Source organism: Polistes canadensis, unplaced genomic scaffold (genome assembly GCF_001313835.1).
Source record: "Polistes canadensis isolate GaletaPanama2010 unplaced genomic scaffold, ASM131383v1 scaffold_24, whole genome shotgun sequence".
Classification (NCBI taxonomy): domain Eukaryota; kingdom Metazoa; phylum Arthropoda; class Insecta; order Hymenoptera; family Vespidae; genus Polistes; species Polistes canadensis.
Genome location: NW_014569571.1, coordinates 581,625 through 604,541, shown reverse-complemented (window position 1 = coordinate 604,541; position 22,917 = coordinate 581,625). Strand labels below are relative to the sequence as shown.

General features: G+C 26.9%; 3 protein-coding genes across 9 annotated transcripts; 1 reads left to right on the top strand and 2 right to left on the bottom strand.

Annotated features, from left to right (window-relative positions):
- Positions 1-1,562: 1,562 nt before the first annotated feature.
- LOC106783669 (kinectin) lies at positions 1,563-17,275 on the bottom strand. Of its 7 annotated transcripts, none has more exons than XM_014742419.1 (17): positions 16,856-17,275; positions 16,166-16,326; positions 15,574-15,734; positions 12,659-12,841; positions 11,892-12,228; positions 11,019-11,800; positions 10,275-10,946; positions 9,974-10,146; positions 9,707-9,881; positions 9,336-9,422; positions 8,810-9,058; positions 8,576-8,719; positions 8,312-8,473; positions 8,067-8,231; positions 7,877-7,957; positions 6,309-6,581; positions 1,563-2,269 (listed from the first exon to the last, which is right to left on the bottom strand). In XM_014742419.1, the coding sequence occupies exons 2-17, from the start codon at positions 16,311-16,313 to the stop codon at positions 2,249-2,251; spliced, it is 3,813 nt and encodes a 1,270-aa protein (XP_014597905.1). In that variant the 5' UTR covers positions 16,314-16,326; positions 16,856-17,275; the 3' UTR covers positions 1,563-2,248. The 7 variants fall into 7 exon arrangements, with proteins under 7 accessions (XP_014597905.1, XP_014597906.1, XP_014597907.1 ...); XM_014742420.1 differs by having other exon boundaries at positions 6,309-6,578; XM_014742421.1 differs by having other exon boundaries at positions 6,309-6,551.
- A 1,303-nt stretch (positions 17,276-18,578) lies between these two features.
- LOC106783706 (sorting nexin-2) lies at positions 18,579-21,212 on the bottom strand. The gene is made up of 7 exons (XM_014742487.1): positions 20,948-21,212; positions 20,306-20,557; positions 19,979-20,225; positions 19,737-19,901; positions 19,517-19,638; positions 19,127-19,426; positions 18,579-19,006 (listed from the first exon to the last, which is right to left on the bottom strand). Exons 1-7 carry the CDS (start codon positions 21,047-21,049, stop codon positions 18,659-18,661), a joined length of 1,536 nt encoding a protein of 511 aa, XP_014597973.1. The 5' UTR covers positions 21,050-21,212; the 3' UTR covers positions 18,579-18,658.
- A 436-nt stretch (positions 21,213-21,648) lies between these two features.
- On the top strand, positions 21,649-22,885 carry LOC106783645 (vesicle transport protein USE1). Its single transcript, XM_014742356.1, has 4 exons — positions 21,649-21,837; positions 21,965-22,014; positions 22,102-22,337; positions 22,434-22,885. The coding sequence occupies exons 1-4, from the start codon at positions 21,736-21,738 to the stop codon at positions 22,883-22,885; spliced, it is 840 nt and encodes a 279-aa protein (XP_014597842.1). The 5' UTR covers positions 21,649-21,735.
- The last annotated feature ends 32 nt before the right edge of the window (positions 22,886-22,917 follow it).

The window sequence follows — 22,917 nt, the reverse complement described above, 5'->3', positions numbered from 1 at the left end:
GTATATGATGTTTTTATTAACTCGATATTAAAAAATTAATTAATAAAAAATGTTTAACGACTTAAGCGGTCGCGTGATACAAAATAAAAAACTTATTATACGCCGTTAGATTAATATTAAAAAATAAGTAATAGACACAAATGTCAGATTTATAATTACGTGCATTTATTTCCATATATATAATAATAATAATTATTACTTTTTATATTACAATTAATACCTGATACACTATCAGGATTTTTGAACCGATTAATTTTATCGACATAATATTTTGTCTTTCATATTGAGAGTATTTCGTTATTAAAACATTAATAAAAATATAAACGATAAACAGTTTTTGTTTTTTGACACAATAACTTTGTTTTTCTCGTGTTTTACTAATATTACGTGGAAGCTACGGTATATAATAATTCCTAATCAAATTAAAACAATTGATCTCGTTCTCAGAATGATCTACGAGAAATATATTTTAATTAATAGAAGAATACAATAATAATTGTTGTGCACTGATTCAACAACGTGTTATTAAAATGTTTTTTTTTTTCTTTTTTTTCCAAATTCTTCAAATATTTTTTGTACGCTACAATTTTATCCGATATCATTAATATAATTGCATAACATCAATTGAAATCATATTATAATATTGAAAAAAAAGAAAAGAAAAAATAGTACAATGAAATTTAATGAACTAAGTTCTAAGTCTTTAAACATTATATATATGATACGAATAAGTACAATGCATAATTCACTTTATTGTTTAAGAAAAAAAGGAAAGAAAAAAATCAACGAAATATAATAAACTCGATCAAATTAATGATTAAATTAAATGATATACAGATCATCTCGAGGTTAATGGAAAATAATAATTGTGAATGAATGTATTATCAAATTGATCATACAAAAAAAAGTGCTATTTTTAATTTGTCTTTTCGTCACCCGATAGAATATACATGCGATTAGAAAAAAGTGATTTTAATTATGTTAATTCTAAAATCATATATTAACAATAGACATAACTCATCATTAGATTTGTTAATATATCTCAAAAAAGTAGGTACTTCTTTTATTATCTAATGCGAACGAATCGTTTGTTGCGTCATCAAAAAGAGTATTTTCGTTATTCGTGATTCACAACTTTGTGACTCAAAATTAACAAAAACTAAATATAAATTTTGTCCAAACTAAAACCAAACGAGTTCTTCTCTAAATGCTTCCAAACTCTGCTTTTTATCGACCAATGCGTGCTTGGTTAACACTAAATAAAAAAAATTGTTCATAAGATTTCACAATAATAGAAATGTTTTAAATTATTGTCTTCTAAAACAAAATTTAAAGATTACGCCTATGTAATTCTATATACATAGAGGCCTGCATAATTGTATGTGTGTGTGTGTTTTATCCATTTATAGATAACTCTTATGAGAAAACAACTTTGGCATATAAAACCAAAGAACTCTATATTATCCTGATCATATATCTGTAAATTTTGTTTCTATCATAATTTTTCTTCATCTCATTCTTTTTTTTTATTTTATTTATTTATTTACGTATAAGATTATTTCATTTTGTTCATTTATTGCACATATATAACTTCTTAACGATTTTTAGCTTTCGTGTACAAATGCTTTAACAATGTGAAAAAATGTCTAAAAATGTGATATTAACACCATACTGTTTTACATATGGAGAAATTCTTTTACAGAAATAATTTATTTCATCGTACATATATGTAAATTTAAAAAATCTGTTAGAAAAAAAGAGACATTACCAAGTATAATCAAGTAACTTTTAGTTATGAACGCATTATAATTATAAAATCTTAAGAACGGTAATAAACATTATTACGATAGTTTTGAGAAAGAAGATAAAATTGAATTATATAAAACACGTAAAAAGGCAACAAATGGATAACGCATAAATAATATATAATTCTTCTTATGTTAATCGTTACTTATGCTTCTCTTCTAATATTATTGATAGCAAATATCGGCTTCAATGTCTCTTATTTACTAACTATTAAAGTTTAATTGTTTACATTTTCTCCACATAATAAAATATGGTATTCTTCATATAATAAACATTATATTCGTAATATATTTTAAATTGTTATATTAGTCTTTTCAGTAGCAAAGTTTTGCCGTTTATGTGTACATTCTGGTTCCATATACATTATTTTATACTCTTTTTATTCCAATTCTTTTTTTACCATTCTAAGACATGGTACGTTAACGTAGCTTGTTCTTTGAAGTTACTTTTTTCTTGAACCACCCTGAAAGTATAAACATCATTTATAATTATCATTAGAACTAGACAATTTAAAAATTACATATAAAAGCAAATAGATTTGTTTCCTGTACATCATTTTGTCCGATACTAATTAAACAATAAAGCATAAGTTTTTAGTGTAAGATGCATATTTATATTATGTTATAAAATTGATAAACATTTAAATGCGTGTTTTCTTAGAACGATCATTTATAATATCGAAAGATCATATATGTGTCTACGCATATAATTATATTATTAATAATAATATGTGAATGCTAGATTTTCAAAATTCGCGTATATGTGCATGCGTGTTATCGTATCGCAATGAATAAAAAAATTGTCACGTAATACCCTTAACTTCGACCTCTTTTTTTCTCAACCATTCGAAAGATAAAAATTATGAAATAATTAGATTGATTCGAAATATTCTACTTGGTGATAAGAATTCATTAATCATAATAAAAATAGATGACTTTAAAAATTAAAAATAATACCAATTTCAAACGAGGTCATATTTTGAGATCATCAATTTATCGATCATGAAGTGATAAGTCATCTGATAACGAGCGTTACATAATATAATATGTTCTATATGCAACTATATATACCATACAATATTTTTAAGTAAACAATCAAATAAACACGCGTAGAAATAACAAAACTTATGTGTTAAAATAATTACCACCACTATTAACACACCACCATCACCAAAAATGCTACTAAGCATTACAAAGAAAAAACCAGCGACTATAGAAAATAATAATAATTTACTGTTCCTGTTAAGGCAATAAATACTTATGATAATGCTGCAAGCAAAAATGATTAACTTAAGTAAATTACAAAAGCGTGGGACACAAACATTAATTATACTTGATCAACTCTACTAACGAAAAATGGGAAAAAATAAAATGATTAAAATTATTAAAAAAAAAAAGAACAATCACAGACAATATACTAAAGAGATTATTTTGAATGGCATAAGCGTGTAGTTTAGCGATACTTAGATAGTACAAATATTACTTTTGAAATGGTGACAATCTATCTACAACTATTACACTGTAAATATATTTCCATAGTTCTATAATAAAGAAAATATTTCATGTAATATTCAATGTATATATCAGATTATAATTGGATGCTCTGAAAAAGAATAAAATAAAACATATATAAAATGAAAGCAAATATAAATATATTATATATTTAGGATAATATACTAAAAAAAATTATAAATGGATGAAGTAATAATTAAATGAAATTAACATATATAGATTGCTGCTTTAAGTGTACCCTTTACCCCAGTGTTTGTGTTTATAAAATTTGATACTTATACTTATTATGTACATTCGCATTATTATGTCCATCGTTTTGGTCTTCCCGTTTTACGCTTTTTTTTTTATATACACTTTGTAACATTATACATATTTATATAAATATGTCTACGAGAACTCGGCTATTGGATTAATTAAAATCTATCTCTATTATTTTCTACGTTATGTTATATTTGGATAAAAATAAATTTTACGTTTTCTAAAAGTGAATAACCATACTAAAATCAAGTATCGCCAATGTATAAAATAGCAGGATAATATGATTGATAGATTTATGATTACATAAACATATATATAAAAAAAAAGATTATCAAAAATGATAGTATTCTATCCTGTAGGATAATAAACAAATGATATATATTGCATGATGCCAATAGAAAAACACAAATGTGACATTTATGGATTGCAAGAATGTACATGTAATGGATACATTTTATTACATGTGCTAAAACATTTAAAATGCATTATAATAAAGGTAAATGTAATCTATAGAGCTAAGAATTACACATTGTGCAAAAATCTCACAAGAACGACACATCATCAAAAGTCAAGAAGGCATATAAATTTTCAAATATTATTTCAACTTTGTTCTTATATAAAATTAGGTATTCAAATAAACTATGAATAATTATGTATATACATATTAAATTGGCATATATGAATTAATGGGAACAAAAAAGTACTAATTCAATGTTTCTTTTTTTTTTTCCAAACATGGATATAATAATATAGAAATTATGTTATTCCCTGTTTAGAAAAACGTAATTATAAAAGCAAATTGATGCATAAAAATAAAAGATATTTAACTTAATATTAGATAACATAATTTGTGTGTGTATGCAAAATAATAATTTCATTAAAAATCATTTAGAAACCTGACATGTACCGCTAGCAGCAGTCTACCATTGACCCTTTTATAAGGCTAAAAGAAAAATCTCGAGAGAGAGAGAGAAATTTCATTTCTAGATTTGCATACCTGCGAATCTGCGCCGTTTTGCCGTGGATTTCTTAGTGGACTGTCAAAAGAACGAAAACAATAAAATCGTTATTTTTTGGAAGATCATCGCTTCTTCGATGCGACAAAGCTAGCTTTTTTTTTTTTTCTTATTATCATCAGAAGAAGAACCGTAATGAGCTGCTGCCACGCGTTAACGCTGATATATATACATATACGCTTTTGTATATTTAATCTTAAAATTAAATTTTATATTTAACAAACACTGGGACAAAGGTATAAACGCATTGTTTTACACTTGACTGATCAATCATTTCAATTGTCATTTTAAAAGAAACTCATATAATATATGTATATGAATATTATTTTTCTTGAAATTTTAGAGAGAGGGAGAGAGAAAGAGAAAGAAAGAGAGAAAGATAGAGAAAAAAGAAAATCATTTTTATGACCAGTAGTCGCAAGAATTTGCTTCATTACAAAAAGGAAATGATCCTGGTGCAGTAAAATTTCATATTTGTTAAACACCGAGTGGACAATTACGTTGAAATATATCCTAAATCTTGTTTATACATATATGAAACGTTATATGTCTTTGCAAAATATGCAAGAGGGCTAAGGTTTTTCCGACTAAACAGTGTCAACGTATTTTATGCATGAAAAGAAGAAGAAAAAATGCTATATAAATATAGGTCATCTGTTTATTTTCGTACATAAAATATACTGACATTGTTTGGTCGGAAAAATCTCAGACACCCTGTATATTATCGTAGTAATGTTTTATAAGAAAAAAGATTAAAATATTGAAAGTTTTATGATATTAAATATTAAAATCTATTTTATATTAAAAAACAAACAAGTCTACATATGTATACAACATTTTCCAATTATTCTGTAATATTTTTTCTTTGTATTTTTTTTCCTTTTTTAATTATTTAAAACCTCGTTTAATGTGTTATATTCTTGCTATATACGTGCGTCGAACTAGGTCTAGAGATGAAAGGTTGTTACAAAGTGTACATATAGAATAATAATTATTCGATGATACTCTAAACAGATCTACCACACATTACTTTTCAATACTGTAGATTAAATACAGCCAAATAATAGAAAGAAAGGAATCAACATCGTCACAAAGAAATGTTATTAATATATCGATATATAAAAATATTGTAATACATAATATTAATCTAATTAATGATTTCAATGATTACAATAAAGAGAATGAAAAAGAATCAACGCCTCGTTACAAATAAGAAAATCTAATCGCAATATATCGATATATAAAAATACTGGAATATGTTATACAAGTCTAATCAATTATCTGTAATCCGGTATAATAATTTACAAATAATATTCTAATAATCCATATCGTGAAAAATTTAACATAAAGTAATAGAAAGTATCCAACATTCTGATAGATTTTTGAAAGAAAAAGAAAAGTAAAACAATTTTGAGTAAAGAAATAATTTGTAGAAAAAAGAAAAAATAGAAAAAGAAAAGAAAACAAGAAGATACGACATTTTATACAACATATATATGTTTGTGAGACAAACAGAAAAATACACATTCTAATAATAGTATAGATAGATAGCATTCTCTTTTGTACTAATAATATTAAAGCCTGAAGTGAGAATGGACCTACACAGTAATAGAAAGAGATAGAGATATATATATGTGTATATATATATATATATATATATACATAGATAGAGAGAGAACCAGTAACATTTCTTTGATTCAGAAATTCATAGGTTTACCTTCCTTTTTTTCTTGTGTTTTTTATGTTGCTGGCCATTCAATGGATTCCAACTAGCCTGTGTGTTGTGATCTGTCATATGACAAGATTTGGAGGAGTATTTTGAAGTTAGGGAGCTGTTGTCAATTTCTTGTTGAGACTGAACCAAATTCATAGACTTGGTCATGGAACAGTTTGCAAACTCTGTGTTCTTGAGGAAAGTACTTTCTAATGCAGCAATCAGATTTTGCGCTGCTAGTGGCGTCTGCATTTCAGATATACGATTATTTAACTGCTAAGAGAGCAATAATAGAAATAATTTATCGAATATTGTTCAATTTTTTTTTTTTAAATAGATATGTGAAATCAATTAGTGCAATTCTCTATAAAATCATAACGAAAAAATATGTTCATTAGATTTCCACTTAACGCGATAATTTCAATGAAATTTTCCCTAATGAACATCCTCACCCCTATCCCTCATCTAAGAGTAATAAATAGTATTATGATTGTATTTATTAAAAGGACATTAACGAAATAAGTGTTACGTTTAACATCTAAAACTGTATATTAAGTAAACACGAGCTATGAAGTGTATATATATTCAATGTTATTCATTTTCTATGATTCATTTCTATTACGGGATCTATTTTAATAACAGAAATCTATACAAGTTTTAAAACAAGTAAGCATAACTTCAGAGATGCTTTCAGTACGCTAAAATAAGAAAAAAAAGTTCATACAATCTCGTATGCTCGATAGAACACCTTATTTCCGAATTATAGCTGATTTCGATTTTTGATAATTCATATAACTTTCCTGGCCGTTTGTTTCAACTATTTACAAGTAATATTTTTATCTCACGTTGTCAGCAAATTCAAAAATCTTTTTTTTTTTTAATTTAGTATATTGAAATAACAGTCCTGAAATTATGCCTACATATTTTGAAATATCCTGTATATATAAATATTTATATGAAATTTTTCACGCATACGATTTTTCATTAAATAGTGCAAAACAATTGCTTTAAGAATATATTCATATAATATATTCGTACAAGCATATATACCAATGAACCTAAAAAAAATCTTTTTTAGCTGTAAGCTAAAATAATTGATAAATACGTGTGTGCTGTTTGTGTATGTATGTGTATGTGTATCGACAATTATATTTATATACACACGAGTATAAATACATGCTTTAAACAATAAAAATCATGTTAGTGTGTAATTAATAACAAAAAAAGAAAGAAAGAAAAGAATTTCAATAGACGTGGATTTGTTACTATCTTCATCGTAATTTCATAATAAGATAAGTCATTTATATTTGATACAGAGCTTATCTTGTAATTTTATTCAAGATTTAGTGTAATTCCGAACTTTGTTCTAATTTGATGGTGTATCAATGGTGATATCATATTTAAAAAGATTATGTAGAACGCCATTTTATTTTTAAAGTAATTTTTTATACTTTTAGGTATGACATCACTTCATAATTACCATAACCATAGCATAAGCCTCATAAATAAATCTATCAAAAATAAGGCACTATAGGTGCAATAGTAATTATGTCATTTATCTATGTACTAACCTCAGATATAGGAGAATCAGAAGTAGGAGGCCCGTTCAACATGGATTGTTCAGAACTGCTACAACCACCACATCCTTCATTCTAAAATAAAATAATATTATGAAAAAATATAATTGTGCATAAACATGTGAATTTTCATTTTGTGCCTATATTTTGTATTATCTTAAATAGAACAAATATTTGTTAATACCTTTAGTTGTGATATTTCTTGTTGGAGCCGTGCTACGAGATTTTTTTCTTCCGTTAAACTAGACTCGCTAGTTTCTACTAAAGCATTTAATTTTGCTACTGATGCGTCTAATGTTGCCCTTTTATTCCTTTCCGTCTGAAGTTCTTCCGACAACCATGTCTTTTCCTATAATTAAGTAATAAATCAGAGCATTCGAAGAGAGATATTTCTATATAATAGATTATTTATTTTATGAATTAACTGACTTCTTGTAGTTTCTCTAAAGCGGCAAGATCGTGATTGCACATATTTCCATTTGCAACAGATTTCTGTGCAACTTTTAGAACTGATAATTCAGCGTTAGTCTGTTCTCTTAAGAATTGAGCATCCAGTAATTTGGCTTCCAATTCAGATACCTTGTCTCGAAACTATTTAATAAAAAAAGAAAATCATATTAATAATATATATATATATACACAAAATTAATGATGAAATAATTTAATTATAACTTAAAGTTATAAGAATCTTACCTTTTCATTTGTTTTTAATTTAGTTTGTAATTCAGTCAATTCTACCCTAAGATTAGAAACTTCGCTTTCCTTTTGCTGCAGTAGGGATTGCCATCTAGTTTCTTCGGATTCTATATGACTTTGCAATTTAGTAAGCATACCCTCCTATAAAATTAGAAAAATAATTAAAATATTTATAAAAGTTTACTTGATTAGGGAATTATTTAATTGTAAATCTTATTAAATTTCACTCACGGTATCATCAATAATTTTTTTATAATGCGAAACCATCTCTTGTAAATGTATATTTTGTTTTTCTATATCTGGATTTACTTCTACTACAGTTTTGTCTTTTAATGTATTTATAAAAAAGTATACTTTATTTTCAAAGGCATTCAACCATTGCTCGTGCGAAGTTTCTGTAACTTTAATCTCCGGAAATACCCTTTGTAAAAATGCTTTGGTCTGCTCCTGATGTTCTGCCTTAATTTTCTGTGCTATATCCTGATAATATAAAAACAAATTTAATAATTATAATAATATTAATGCATATTTAAATTATGCATAATATAAAACAGTAGAACCATGTAATTCTTACCAGGGTAATACATACAAGAATATAAATTAACTTAATTTAAAAATATAATGATAGTGTTATATGGCTATAAAAGAATTTTAACGCATTATCTTTTAATTTCATTTCAAATATAATAAATATTATATAAATAAAAAAAAATAAACAACATAAAAACATGTTACCACGAACAAAATAAAAACTTACAACAATGCCTTTTCCATTGTTAGATTTAGCACGCGACTCAGCGGCAGAAAGAGCTTCCATCACTTTCCAGTTTTTAGTACGTAGCTCCTGCACTCATCATAAACAAGATGAATTGTGTATAGATTTATATAATATTACAACATGTGTGATAAATAAGAATAGTTGTTTTGAATATTAATTAGACGATACAGTTGGCAAAGTGATGGAAGCAATTGGAAATAACAAATAGGAAATATATTAAAAAAAAAAATATATGTATATAAGAGAATAAATATTATACATGCATGCATCGTTTTTATAGACAATAAATAAAATTGTAAAAAGTATCCATTGCTCGCATAATAGAATTATCTTATCATTCCACCACTTACATTATTTTTCGATCTTTGTGCATCCAAATCATTTTGCAGTCGTTCAACTAAACTATTCTTATTGCTCATATCACTTTTCAATGCATCAACTTGTGCATTTAATTTATTGAGTTCTGCTTCTTGATGCGTTAATTCTGTTCTCAAACCATCCAACTGACTATCTTTCTGTGCTAGTCTACAAAAATTAATGATGTACTTTTAATTCAAATATTCATGCATTTTTTAAAGGAACTGCAGCTATTAATAGTTAAAAATTATTATACGTACAAATTAACATGTTCCAGTAATTCGATATTATTCTTCTGCAATTTTTCTTCTATTCCATTTTCATGGCCATCTGCAGCAGGACGCTCAGTAGTTGCAGTCAATTGAGAAGCCAAAGATTCGTTCTCTTCGCGCAATTTTTGTATTTCTTTTTGTATTTCCATAAAATTCACAAGCTATATTGAAAAAACGACATGTTATGTATAATAATTATTACCAATAATCAATAATATTATAACGCTTTACTTGAAATATTTTTAACATGAAAAAAAAAAAGTATATTAAATATATGTCAATAATATACCTGAGCCGAAAGTCTATCCTTTTCTTCCTGTAATCTCGTAACTTGAATTTGTATTTCGCTTGATTTCTTTTCTCCTATCTGAAGTCTCTGTATTTCAGCCTTCAAAACTTTCAATTCACTTGCAGCTTCATTATTCGCTTTAATTTGTTCGTGTGTTTTAGCAAGCATTATTTTTAATTGCGATAGCTCTTCCTGAAGCTTACGTGACTCGTTTTGATACTTGACAGCTTCGTCCTTTAATTGTGCATTATTACCAACCATTTTATCCAAATCATTGTTCAATCTTTCTAATTCCTTTTTCATATCGTTACATATAGATTCGGTATACTTAACTTCTTCTTTAGATTTCTTCAAATCGTTATAAACAAATTCAAGATCTTCTTTACATTTTTGAAATTCTTCTTCTCTGTTGCACAATGTAGTATTTAATGCTATAATTTCTGCAGCCTCAGAATTAGCTTCATTCTTCGATAGTGACAATTCCGATTCCATTTTAAGTAATTCGGTTTGAACTTTAGTTAATTCAGATTTCAAAGAGGAAACTTCGTTAGCTTCCACTTTAACTACATTCAACTCAGCTTGCAATGAGTTAACTTGTTTCTGCAAGTCTTGTTCATGTCGATGCGAATTTTTTAATCTGTGATCTAATTCTGCATGAGCACGATGAGATTCCTAAAAGAAATGTTAATAATTATTACATGATCAAATGAAAATGTATTTACAAAGAATATAATTAATAATTACCTCCAATTGTCTAGCAACATCTTGGAGTCTATCACTAGATTCTTTAAAATGTTGCAATTGTTGTTCTGTATGCATCAATTGGCCCTGCATTATGCTTAATTGTTGCTGTAACATCTCTATTTCAGCTGTGCTGTTAGCACAAGATACTTGTAATTCATTTTGCAAGTCTTGTACTTCAACATGTTTCTGTGTCAACTGTGCTTTTAACGTGGATTCGGCTTCATGCATTTGAGCAAATTGAACTTCCAACTGTTTACGCTGATTTATTAATTCCTGCTGCAAATGACCTTGAGTTTGGCCTTGATCTTCTTGCATTTTGTGAATAATTGCAGCATCTTCGTTAACTTTAGTTTGCAATTGTTCAATTTGTCTAGCAAATCCTTGTTTTTCAGCAGCATGGCTCTCCAAAATATGTTGCATACGTGTATGTAAAGTTTGAGCTTCTGTTATTTTATTATTCAATGCTTCCTCCAGTTGTCTTGCATTAGCGGATAATCTAGATCTTTCAGCGTTAAATTCGCTACGCAATTCTTTCAATTTAGTTTGAAATGCAACGCTAGCTTCGTGTTCTTCGGTCAATGCTTTTTCCTTTTCTGCTAATTGTTTCTTTAATTTAATCACAGGATCAGCACGACCTTCAGTCCACTCCGAATGTTCCGAAGGGTTGTCCATTTGCATGTTTAAAAGTTGTTCTATAATGATTTGTATTTCTGAGCGACTAAGTTCAGCTTTTTGAATGAAAAGCATCAAAAGAGAAACGTTAACAGCATCTTTATCACCACCTATGACAAAATTTAAGCAAAATAAATAAGTATCAATACATAAATGTTACGATTATATTGAAATATATTAGTGTGAAATGTGTGAGCTTACCAATCTGAGCCAAAATATCATTTTTTTTCTTTGTTTTCTTAGATTCCTTGTTAGGTAATTGCACGGCTGGTACAGGATCTTTAACCACTTCTTTTACTTCTTTTACAACTGCTTCCTTTTGCTGATCTTTAATCTCTTTAACAACTTCTTTATTTGCAATAGCAGATGACACGTTAACGTTAACATTTGTTTCTTTTTTTTCTTCCTTAATCGGTTCATCTTTCTTCTTAATCGGTTCTTTAACATTCTTCTTCAATTTTGTAGGAGTTTCCTTCAGAGGTTTACTTACCATCGGCTCAGATTGATTAATTTGATTCATTTGAGAAAGATTTTCTTTCTATTGTAGAAAAAAAAATAAAAATAATAATTAATAAAAATCAATAAATTCAATGAAAATCACAATTGTGGCTTGTATTTATAAAAATTACTTCTTGAAATAATCTTAATGTCATTAATCTAAATTAAAAAAAAAAAACTGTAAAATAAATTATAATAATAAACATGTTATAACTCATTGATCGTCGTCATTTAACAATTTCTTTTATATTCAGACATGAAATAATTGTCTCAATGAAATATAATTGCTGTAAAACAATCAATGTGTTATAAATGAAATAACAAAAATTATTGCTAAATTAAATTTGCATAAACATGCTTTATCCCTTTTTAAAATGCTTGCATTCCGATTCGATAACCAAATGATAATTTGAAACGAATGAATGATACATATATGAACCAAGCAGTTATACCAAAAGCAAATAACTCACACTATGATTCCGTATGAGTTCGAGATCATCCTTTGGTTGAATAAGCTCAAAATGATTAGTTTCTCCCAAGATATGCTGTGAAGAACTTATTTCAGATGCAATAGCCAAAGGTTCATCTTTATTAACGAGGATCGGCTTTACCTTTTCAGGCTTACCTTTCTTCTTACTTGCCTTATTACCCTCCTGTGATTTCAATAGAAATAGAAAATGTTTGCTAGATATTTTTCACAATGTTAAATAATTATAAATATAAAATAAAGCCAGATAATATATTATTTAAAATAAAGCCAGATATATAAAATATTATTTAATTTACAATAATCTTTTTAGGTAGCATTACATTAAATTAAATGTATGTAAAATAGAGAGAAAGAGAGAGAGAGAGAGAGAGAGAGAGAGAGAGAAAGAGAGAAAGATAAAAAAAAACAATTTTTGAATGAACTATTTATAAAATAATAGGAATTAATGGATTTAATTTCATAAATATATTAATAAAGTATTATTAAGAAAAAGTCGTATATTATGATAAAAAAATGTTTGTTCATAGTATTATCACGACACAGAATACTTGCAAGTATGAAATATTGATAATTCTTGTTAGAACTAACAACAACCGAACAAAGATTGATTTCATTTTAAAAAGGTATATCATTATTATGAATTTATTTTCACCTTATAATGGGTTTTATTTTGACTTCTTGCTGAACAGATATACCTGAAATTCACAAATCCATCATGTCAATTTGTTTAATATTTACGGAGTATATTAAATCTCCTTAGGAAGAAACTTTGTAAATGATATTAATATTTTTTAAACTGACTCTACAAGTTTAGTCATTTCATTCGAATATACTATGCAAGTTGTCATTTAAGATAATACATTTGATTTAATAGAATGTACTGCATAATAATGCTAAAAATTTCTTACACACTGGCTTTATAATTATTTTATTTTTAATAATTAAAATAATATTTATATATATAAAAATATGTAACGAATAAGTAAGAACGAATGATTTAATGGAAACTTGTTTAGTAATATAAGGTATCTACTCTTACTCTGCTGCGTTTAATCTTTATGATAAGGTAATACAGCAAATAACTAGTATAAGTATCAGTCCCATGTTGTGTGTATAAGAAAGTTATTAATAGCAACAAATTTAGAAATTCCAAATTTATCAAATACCATACACATATACATATATATGTATATATAATGTTATAACTCTATTAATTAAGCTTTAATGATATTTTATATATATATATAACGAATATGATTTTTTGAATTTAACTAATTAAGTTTTAATGGAATGGTACATATGGACCGTTTATCATGGAAGTAGCGAAAGTCCATTTTAGAACAAAACAAAATTGAAAAACCGTAATTTTCATGAATTATAAATAAAACATAAAAATTAAAGGTTTTTCATTTTCTTTTTTTTTCCAAAAATGAACTTACACCATTTTCATATAAATATGATCCAATATATATTAAGAGTTTATTCATAAATTAAAAAGCACAACTTTAGTGTAATTACACAGGCACAAATAAAATGAATTATAATTAAGAAATATATATACTGTAATATAAATAATCTTTTATCTACGTATCTACTTTTTTCTTTGATTATCAAAAATATATACAAAATATTAAATGTATATTAATTATTCTATTTAGACTTACCAGGGCATTTTTCTTTCTAGAATACATATGTATTCTCAAAATTACAGACAGAGAGAGAAAGTTATGTATCTTCTTACTGAAACTCAACTACTAATTTTGCTCACAAGCAAAAAATAATAGTAACGAAATAACAAATTGCATTGAAACAAAAAATTCCTTGAAGTTAGGTATTTATATATTGCCATGGAAATTAAAACAATTGAATTGGGAACGGCTCCATGGAATTAAGACAAACATTTCCTTAAAATTAGGCATTTATACATTGCTAAGGAAATGTTTGGTAACTAAGAGGTTAAATGTCACATGTATTTACCATATGCTTATTCGGAATTATTAAAATATTATCTTGAATTGAGTTTAAATAATGTATATCTAAATACATATAACAATTTTAATAAGGAGTAACATATTCTGTACTATATCAACAAATAGGTTAGATTTTCTTCATTCAATACAAACAATTAATAAAAATTAACAAATTTGGTTACAATTTTGCTAATTTCTACATATTTCTTCTATTTTCTCTATTATCGACAAATACGTTAGATTCGCTTCATTCAACAATTAAAAATACAAAAATACAAATTGTAAATAAAAGTAACACAATTTTTATTTCTCTCTATAAAATGAAATAAATAGTGAAAATTTTTAAATTCATGAAATCGACTAATATTTACAAATTCAAATACACATGCAAACTTATACGATCAATTTTCAATTGTATTGATAAAATACAAAAGTTATCGAATAATTTATTAAAATTGTACCAATATAATATCATTTACGAATATACTAATGACTAATTTCAATTTTTGAGTAACAAACAGTAAATGTTACGACGCAATTTCTTTATAATAACTTTTTTTTAAGATTGCATCGCACCGTAACAGGAATATGATGCTGCATGCACGAATCTTATACGTGAACATACTAGCATGATATTTGATACATGACTTAGCATACCATGTTTCATGCACGAGATGTAAGATGTGTCCACATATATATACATATACAAATGAATGATATGTGAATAAAAAGTATAAGCTTTTCCCCAGATCTAAATGATAGGTATGATCATAAAAGCTTTTTTCCTATTTTTAAAAATATTAAGAGCATGTAGCATGCATGAACTACTAATACATTTTTATTTAAAATTTTTAAATAGTATGTGTAATATTAGAAACAGAAATCAAACAAATAAATTAACTTGTTGCTTAAATATAAATCGTACCTGCAATGGCAATTCAGGTGGCAATATTTGCGGTGTTTCCTCAAACTGAACATGTTCCTGTTTTTCCTCCTTTCCATCCTTCTCATCTTTTTCTTTCTTTTCCTTTACTTTCTTGCCAGACTTGTTCTTATGCTTTTTATCCTTGCTCTTATCCTTCTTACCTAAATATAAATAGTATGAAATATCGATTTAGACATAATACCTTTATAATAATACGATAAAAAAATTTATTAACTCTTAGCCAACCATGCATGCCACAACTAACTGTACCCTGCCCACGGTGCATGTTTTGCAAGTTAAGTAAATTAGTATTCATTATTTGAAAAATAAAGAACATCAAAAAATTATTTAAATGTACAAATTTATAAAAAAGCAGAGAAGTATTCAATGAATTACAAAAAACTACAGCTCAAGACTAATTAATAACAACAACAACAAAATACAGAATGAAAGTCATGCATTGCTAAGGTAAAAATGGGAGATCTCTCTGTTCGGTCATTAAACAACTTACTTCAAAGCAGAGAGATCTCCCCATCCAGTTGGCTAAGTGTTAAAATAGAATAATAAAATAGAATAGAATAATTTTACTAACTCAATAAAAGATCATCGGGTAGTTTCCTCTGCTCAGCTATAGCTTCTTCATATGATTTTCCTTTCATTCCAAACAATGAGATTAGAAGTATACTCACTGCTGAGATAATAACTATCCCTATACATATTAGCGTTGTTTGCATATCCATTTTGTCTTTTTTTCTGCGAAGAAAATAAAGCAATTAATACATACAATCACACCGTCAGAAAATATTCTAAATTGTTCAATAAAAAAATCTAAGCTTATTGAGAGTATTTGAAAAAAAAATATACAAAAAATAAGGTCGGTGATATATGAAGAAGAAATTCGATGTGAATTGATTTAAAAAGTACGTATAATAGAAAAGAAAGAAAGAACCTTTGATGAAGTCAAATTTCAAATGATAAAAGAGAAACTTTAATTGATATATAATATATAAATAAAATACTATGAAACTATACATCTACGATTAGATAAATATTACAAGTCAAAATCTAAAGGTTGAAAATTGGAAGAAAGGTCATATGGATAATGACATATGGATGACAGTGTGTCAGGTCATCGACACGACCGCAAGAGATGACTACATATTCATCTTACCATAAATCAACTAAAGAACCGGCAAAATTATATATAATAATGTCGTTCCAATACTTGAATACAATTAAACAAATTAGGAAACGTTTTTGTCTATATTTTATTAATACTTACCCAATGATATTCAATTAAATGTCTGTCGATTAAAGTAATTGCAAGATGTACAAGAGATAATCTGTTCTTTTTCAAAGAACCATTACTACTATTCACACGCGACGACTTCTTAAGAATTATGGCGACTGCTGAACATTAGAGAGACAAGCATACGTGTTTCAAAGCCACGCCTATCGAAATCTCTTCTTTCCTGATTGGTGGTAGACTCTGCCACGTATGCAAGAAGACAGCTCAATATTAGCAAAAATTATGTTCATTAGCGAATTTTAGCAATTATCATCAACTATTGATAACCTAGTTTTTAATTTACATCACTCCCATCCTAAACGACACAAGCATAAAAGGGTCAATACATTTGTGTGATTATATGCGACCAACAATCGCCACAATCTACTGCAGGCAGAGTTACCAACTTCACGAATCTTACGTTGGAAAATTCTTTTTTAATTCTTTTTTCTTCCTTTTTTTCATAACAATAAGGAAGAGTTTCTATCATAATTACTCCAAAAAAAAAAAAAAAGATAATGGTAATAAGAAGCAATTTAATATAACATATTGTTAATTGCAAATAATATAATAGAATTCCAATGTAACATAATGAACATAGATAATATTTATTTCTTTATCTCCCTCTTATTGATAATCATTATTTTCAATTCTAGATTTTAAGTATTTCTTTTCCTAAACAATGCATTTTTTCTTCTCTTTTCTCCTTTAATAATTTTGTTCTTTTTATCAAAATCAACGTGTTACGTATTAACATCGCGGACATTATTTAGTAAAAAGGAAATACCCGACTGTAATTATTATACTTGTAAGAGTCAACTTCTATTTATAACTAGATGTTTGCTATAGCGAGCATATAAAAAGAAAAAAAATTGTTTTATTAATATGCTCGGCAAGAAAAATTAACGTGAAACATGTTTATTGTGCGCGTGTATATTATTTTATATTATATTTATAATCAATTTGAATATTTTTTGCTGATTTTTTTTCGTTTTCTCTCTTCTTATTTAAGCAATAATAAATTATAACGTCTTTGCAGAAAACTCGATTAAATTAATTCCAGAACAAAAAATATAATAATAATAATAATAAAAATAAAAATTATTATACGATCCTTTCATACGAACGGATATAAAAAAAATATTATTAGTATACTGGCACATACACATGAAACTGCACTTATGAATTACTGACAGCTGCAAGTTTTAATCTAATCGTAAAAATTATTTAAAAGTACAAATCATTGTGCCAAATGACAAAGATTATTTGTGTGTTCTATCATATAATATCTAACAATCTTAAATTACGAGAATACGAATTTAAAGCTTGCAATTTTATTTTTACAAAATGTCTCATTTTATAGGAATCATTAATTTGCATATGTAAATGGATAGATTTATATATTCATATGTGGTTTGTATATATATATTTATGTATGCTTCGTGTTCTTCTCACAATAGAAGTTTTATGCAGGCAAATATTGCTTGAAATATTTTAATCCTTTTTTGTTCATGTTCATATCATTCCACGCATATGCATTCTCTACTTCGATCTTTAACTAAATTTTTCGTTAAAGCATGTGTATTTGTTTCTCTAATCAGTCGATAATTTGTTTGTTTTATCTTTTTTTTCTCTCTTTTACCCCTCTTTTTTATCTTCTTACTTTTCTTTTATATATATATACAAATGCAAATATTATAGGTAAGGCAAATAAATCTTATTTATCGTAAAGTTTGTTTCATATATATATCTATACATAATAAAAAAATTCATTTATATTTTTAAATTGAGGAATGTTCATGCAACCGCTCGTGCCTCCGGTAGAAAACTTTCCCAATATTTGATCAGTTGGTTTTGATGTTGTAACATCGCTTCGAGATATTCGATTAATTGTTTCTTAAAGTCTTCCACTCTGACTAATTCGAAACGTTCAACTTCTTTTTTTATCATCTTTGAAATATTATCAAATTCTTCTTGACTTCTCTCCACTTTCGCCTCCCATTCAACAACTTCGGTAGCAGCTTGACTCGTTTTATCGGTTCTACCGGATTGTTCCAATCTAGCCTTTTGTTCCCGTTTTTTGTTCAACATCATTTGAGCATGCTGCCAATTTTGGAATACTTTAACACGTTCGTGAAAAACATCCTGGACAAGAATATTAATATTAATTATTACATTTTATATTTTGTTTTTTCTTTTAATTATTCAACTATTCCCGTATATCTTTGCATTTTTTTTTTATTAAATCCATATGCATTGACCAACCTTAATAGCACCCATAAGCGCGACATAATCTCTTAACATTTCTCCAAATTGATAAAGGTCGCTATTGCTTTGCGCTCTTCTGATTACTTCTACTTTTTCCAAGGTTTCAGCTAATTGTGCTAATGCTCTACCAAGAGAAGCACCTGGCTCCCCATGACCAAGAACTGCAACTGCTCTTGCTGTTGCTCCTGTACAATTGGCAAGTTCCCTTCTTTGATTAGTTAAAGTATCAACAGCAGAGTGTAAAGCACGTAGTTGAGTATCAAGAGATTCAATTTGTGAAGTTTTTTCTTCGAACCACTATAGAAAATAAAATATTATACTAAGTGAATATATATATTATATTAAAAATAATCTTTTTCTATGTTATGATGGTAATATGATTCTCACCGTATCACTTTCATCCATTTTATATGTTATCTTGTTAACGGTTTCTCCAACTTTATTAAAGAGTCTCATTACTCCAGCACCGCTCAAAGCAGATGTATTAGTCGCTTTAGGTAATTCCATATCTAAGAAAAATTTCATTTATAAATTTATGAAGTCATAAAGAAATTCTTGATATATATATATATATATTTATATATATAAAATTATTGTAAAATTATACCAGCTTCCAAAAATTCTCTAAAATCAGGATCTACGCTCAGAACTGGGTGTGCCGCAGTTCTATTTACATATCTTTCGAGAGCAGCTCTACGACGTTCAATGAACTCCGTAGAACTGGAGTTTTGTTCTTGGTTCTTGTCACCAGACATTTTTATTTTTGTTGTACCTAATAATATAATTAATATTTAAATGAATATAATCTAATTCAAAAGAAGTATTAACATGAAGATAAAATAAAAATACCAATAACGCTTTTCTCAGGCGCAGGTGGAATAATTCTACCATTTCTAAGATATTTATCGGTTAATTTATCATGAAGACCAAGAAAATCGCTAAACCTTCTAGTGACGCTAAAATTGCGCTTTCTAAATATTGGCATGTTAGTTCTAGTCTCGACTTTATAGGCCATGTAAGCACCCATGCCATCGCCTATCTTTTGAGGTGAAGTAACTGTGATTTTAAGGAAAACATCAGTCGAATCGCTTGGTACCTATAAAAGAAAAGAAAAGGAAAGAAAAGAAAGTATTAAATAAATCTGTGACTAAAATTAAATTAAAATTTCATATACACCTCTTCGAAGGATTGAGATTTGATAACATTTGTCGACAACGTATCCACATTGTCATTAATAGGAACGTCATGCAGATCTCCAATATCACTGCTCATCGGACCTAATGGCGGACTTAATGGACCTGGTGGTGGACTTGATACAGAAGAAAATGAATTTTCTTCCAACGCATCTCGTAAGGTCAATTTGGGTAACTCTGTTTGTAGTGTTGATACGCCATTGTAAGGGGACGAATCTTCCAATTGACTTTGATCCTAAAAAGGAATATATTAAGACTGTATCAAACAGTCCTAATCTTATATTTTTTCTTGATTAAATTTTATCAATATGCATATACGCATTTACAAATAAAAATAATATTTGCACAATTAACTATTAGATACATTTTCTACAAACTTAGAAATAATGAAACATGAAATCCTTAAAATACAAATTACTAAATATAATTAATTACTGACATTTATTTAATAAACCTATTGATAATAATATAAAGTGAAATAATATATTTGTTAATTTAAAATTTGAATCGATTGAATAATATACAAAAAATTTCAATGACATTAAAAATGAGATTAGAAAATTGATGTTCTTAGTAGAAATTGTAGATAAATTTAAAATGATAAGTCTATAGAATTTGAAAATACCTGTATTGCAGAGGCAAAAACATCGTCGTCATCATCCTCCAAATCGTCGCTTTTAGTTTCATTAGTATCAAATAAAGGCGGAGTGTCTTTAATATCAGCCATCTTAGCGGTTCTGTCAATCTATGATGTCAAGTTGTTATAGGGATCGGCCCCCACTGAACAATTACTACCGACGTCAAATAAACTAGATTCTACAAAGCGTTATCAACTTTACAGAAAGCTGTATTTCTAGATAAACGCGCGCGTGTTACTATCTCTATATAATATATATATGCATATATATATATATATCTTTTATCGGAAGAATATGTCCACACATTCGATACAACTAACATTAATTATATTATCTTTCAATAACAAAAAAATATTCAATTAATAATTAAATCCAAAAAAATTGAAATTAAATATACGATATTAATCAAAATCGATTAGAGAAATCAATAGATTTATTTATTATTTAATTTTATTTAAAAGTATAATGAAACTTACGTTGCTGTTTACGCAAGTTAATGGCGGAAAATTTAAAATAGTTAAAGTTAAGCACAATGTATCAATTTTCTTTTAACTTTCAATATTCATATATTTTAAAGTATATTTATTTTGTATAGATTGTAATATATTATTATATAAATTAAGATATAGTAAAGTATACAAGTGTTGTTTTATTTTGTTAATGATGAATGTAAATAATATTCAGAATTTTTTGATGCTTTGATTCTTATAGAAAACACGACATTGATAGAATATAATTACTTGGTTTAATATTCATATTTATAAATTAGTTAAAAATGCTGCAAATGTCTAGATTAGAAGTTAATGTTAGAAGACTTTTGGGACGTTGTGAATTAATGGCTAAAGATAATTCACAGAAGGATTGGAAACTTGAAAAGGTTATTTTATATTAATTTTCATATTACTAACCTATCTATTATTTTGTTTTCAATGAAAATAATTCTCAGTATACTTGTAAATATTTATTCAAACGTATTATATAAACATGTATTTTTTTTGTTGCAGTACATACTTTCTCTAGATGAAATGATAAAAAAGCTGCAAACCTTACCCGAGTAATTTCATTCCATACTATATAGATTCATATCAAAAAATAATTCATTTTAAAAGATATTGTTAAATAAAAGATAATTTTCTTTTAGCAAGCCTTCGAAAGATGTTTTAACGACGTACATTAAGAGACTTGATTTTTTAAAAGGCATCGTTAACACAGCCAAATTAAATAATCCTGATGAAAGAGTAGTTGCGGTACAAATGTTATCTAAAGCATCCAATGCGAATGATACTCTTGGTCCGAATATAGCAACACAGATACATCAGAAAACTACAGCAAGATATAATCAAGAGTTACGTGCAGAATTATTTCATACCGAGAAGGGTAACAAAAACTATATTATAAGCATGTCTCATATAAAAATAATAAGTGTAAAAAAATACAACATAATAAAGCGAACATATGCATATTCAATTTAAGGATCCTTAGACGATGGAATTCGACATAGATATCCTAGCACTAGTATACAGGATGAAGATTTAGATGTGCTAATGAAATTCAATCGCAACATTCAAGAAAAGATCGCTGAAAATATGCTCTCTATGACAAGCAACATGAAAGAGCATGCTTTGGCAGCAAGTGCTATAATCAAAAAAGATATTGGAACTTTGGAAAAGTCGGATAAATTAACTAATCTTAATACTGAAAAATTAAAAAAGGAATCTTTGAAGTTGGAGGAACATACCAAATCTAATTGGAGATGTTGGGTTTGGTTAATGATCGCATTTGTACTTGTAGTATTTTTTAGTAAGTACAATATTTATTTTTGTTATAACTTTTTAATGAAGCATTTAAGAGCCCATATTTATGTAATATTGTTTTCTTATTTTTACTTACAAAATATGATGGCAAAATTTTACAGAAAAAACTAAGACACCCTATATATCAAAAATATTAACATTTT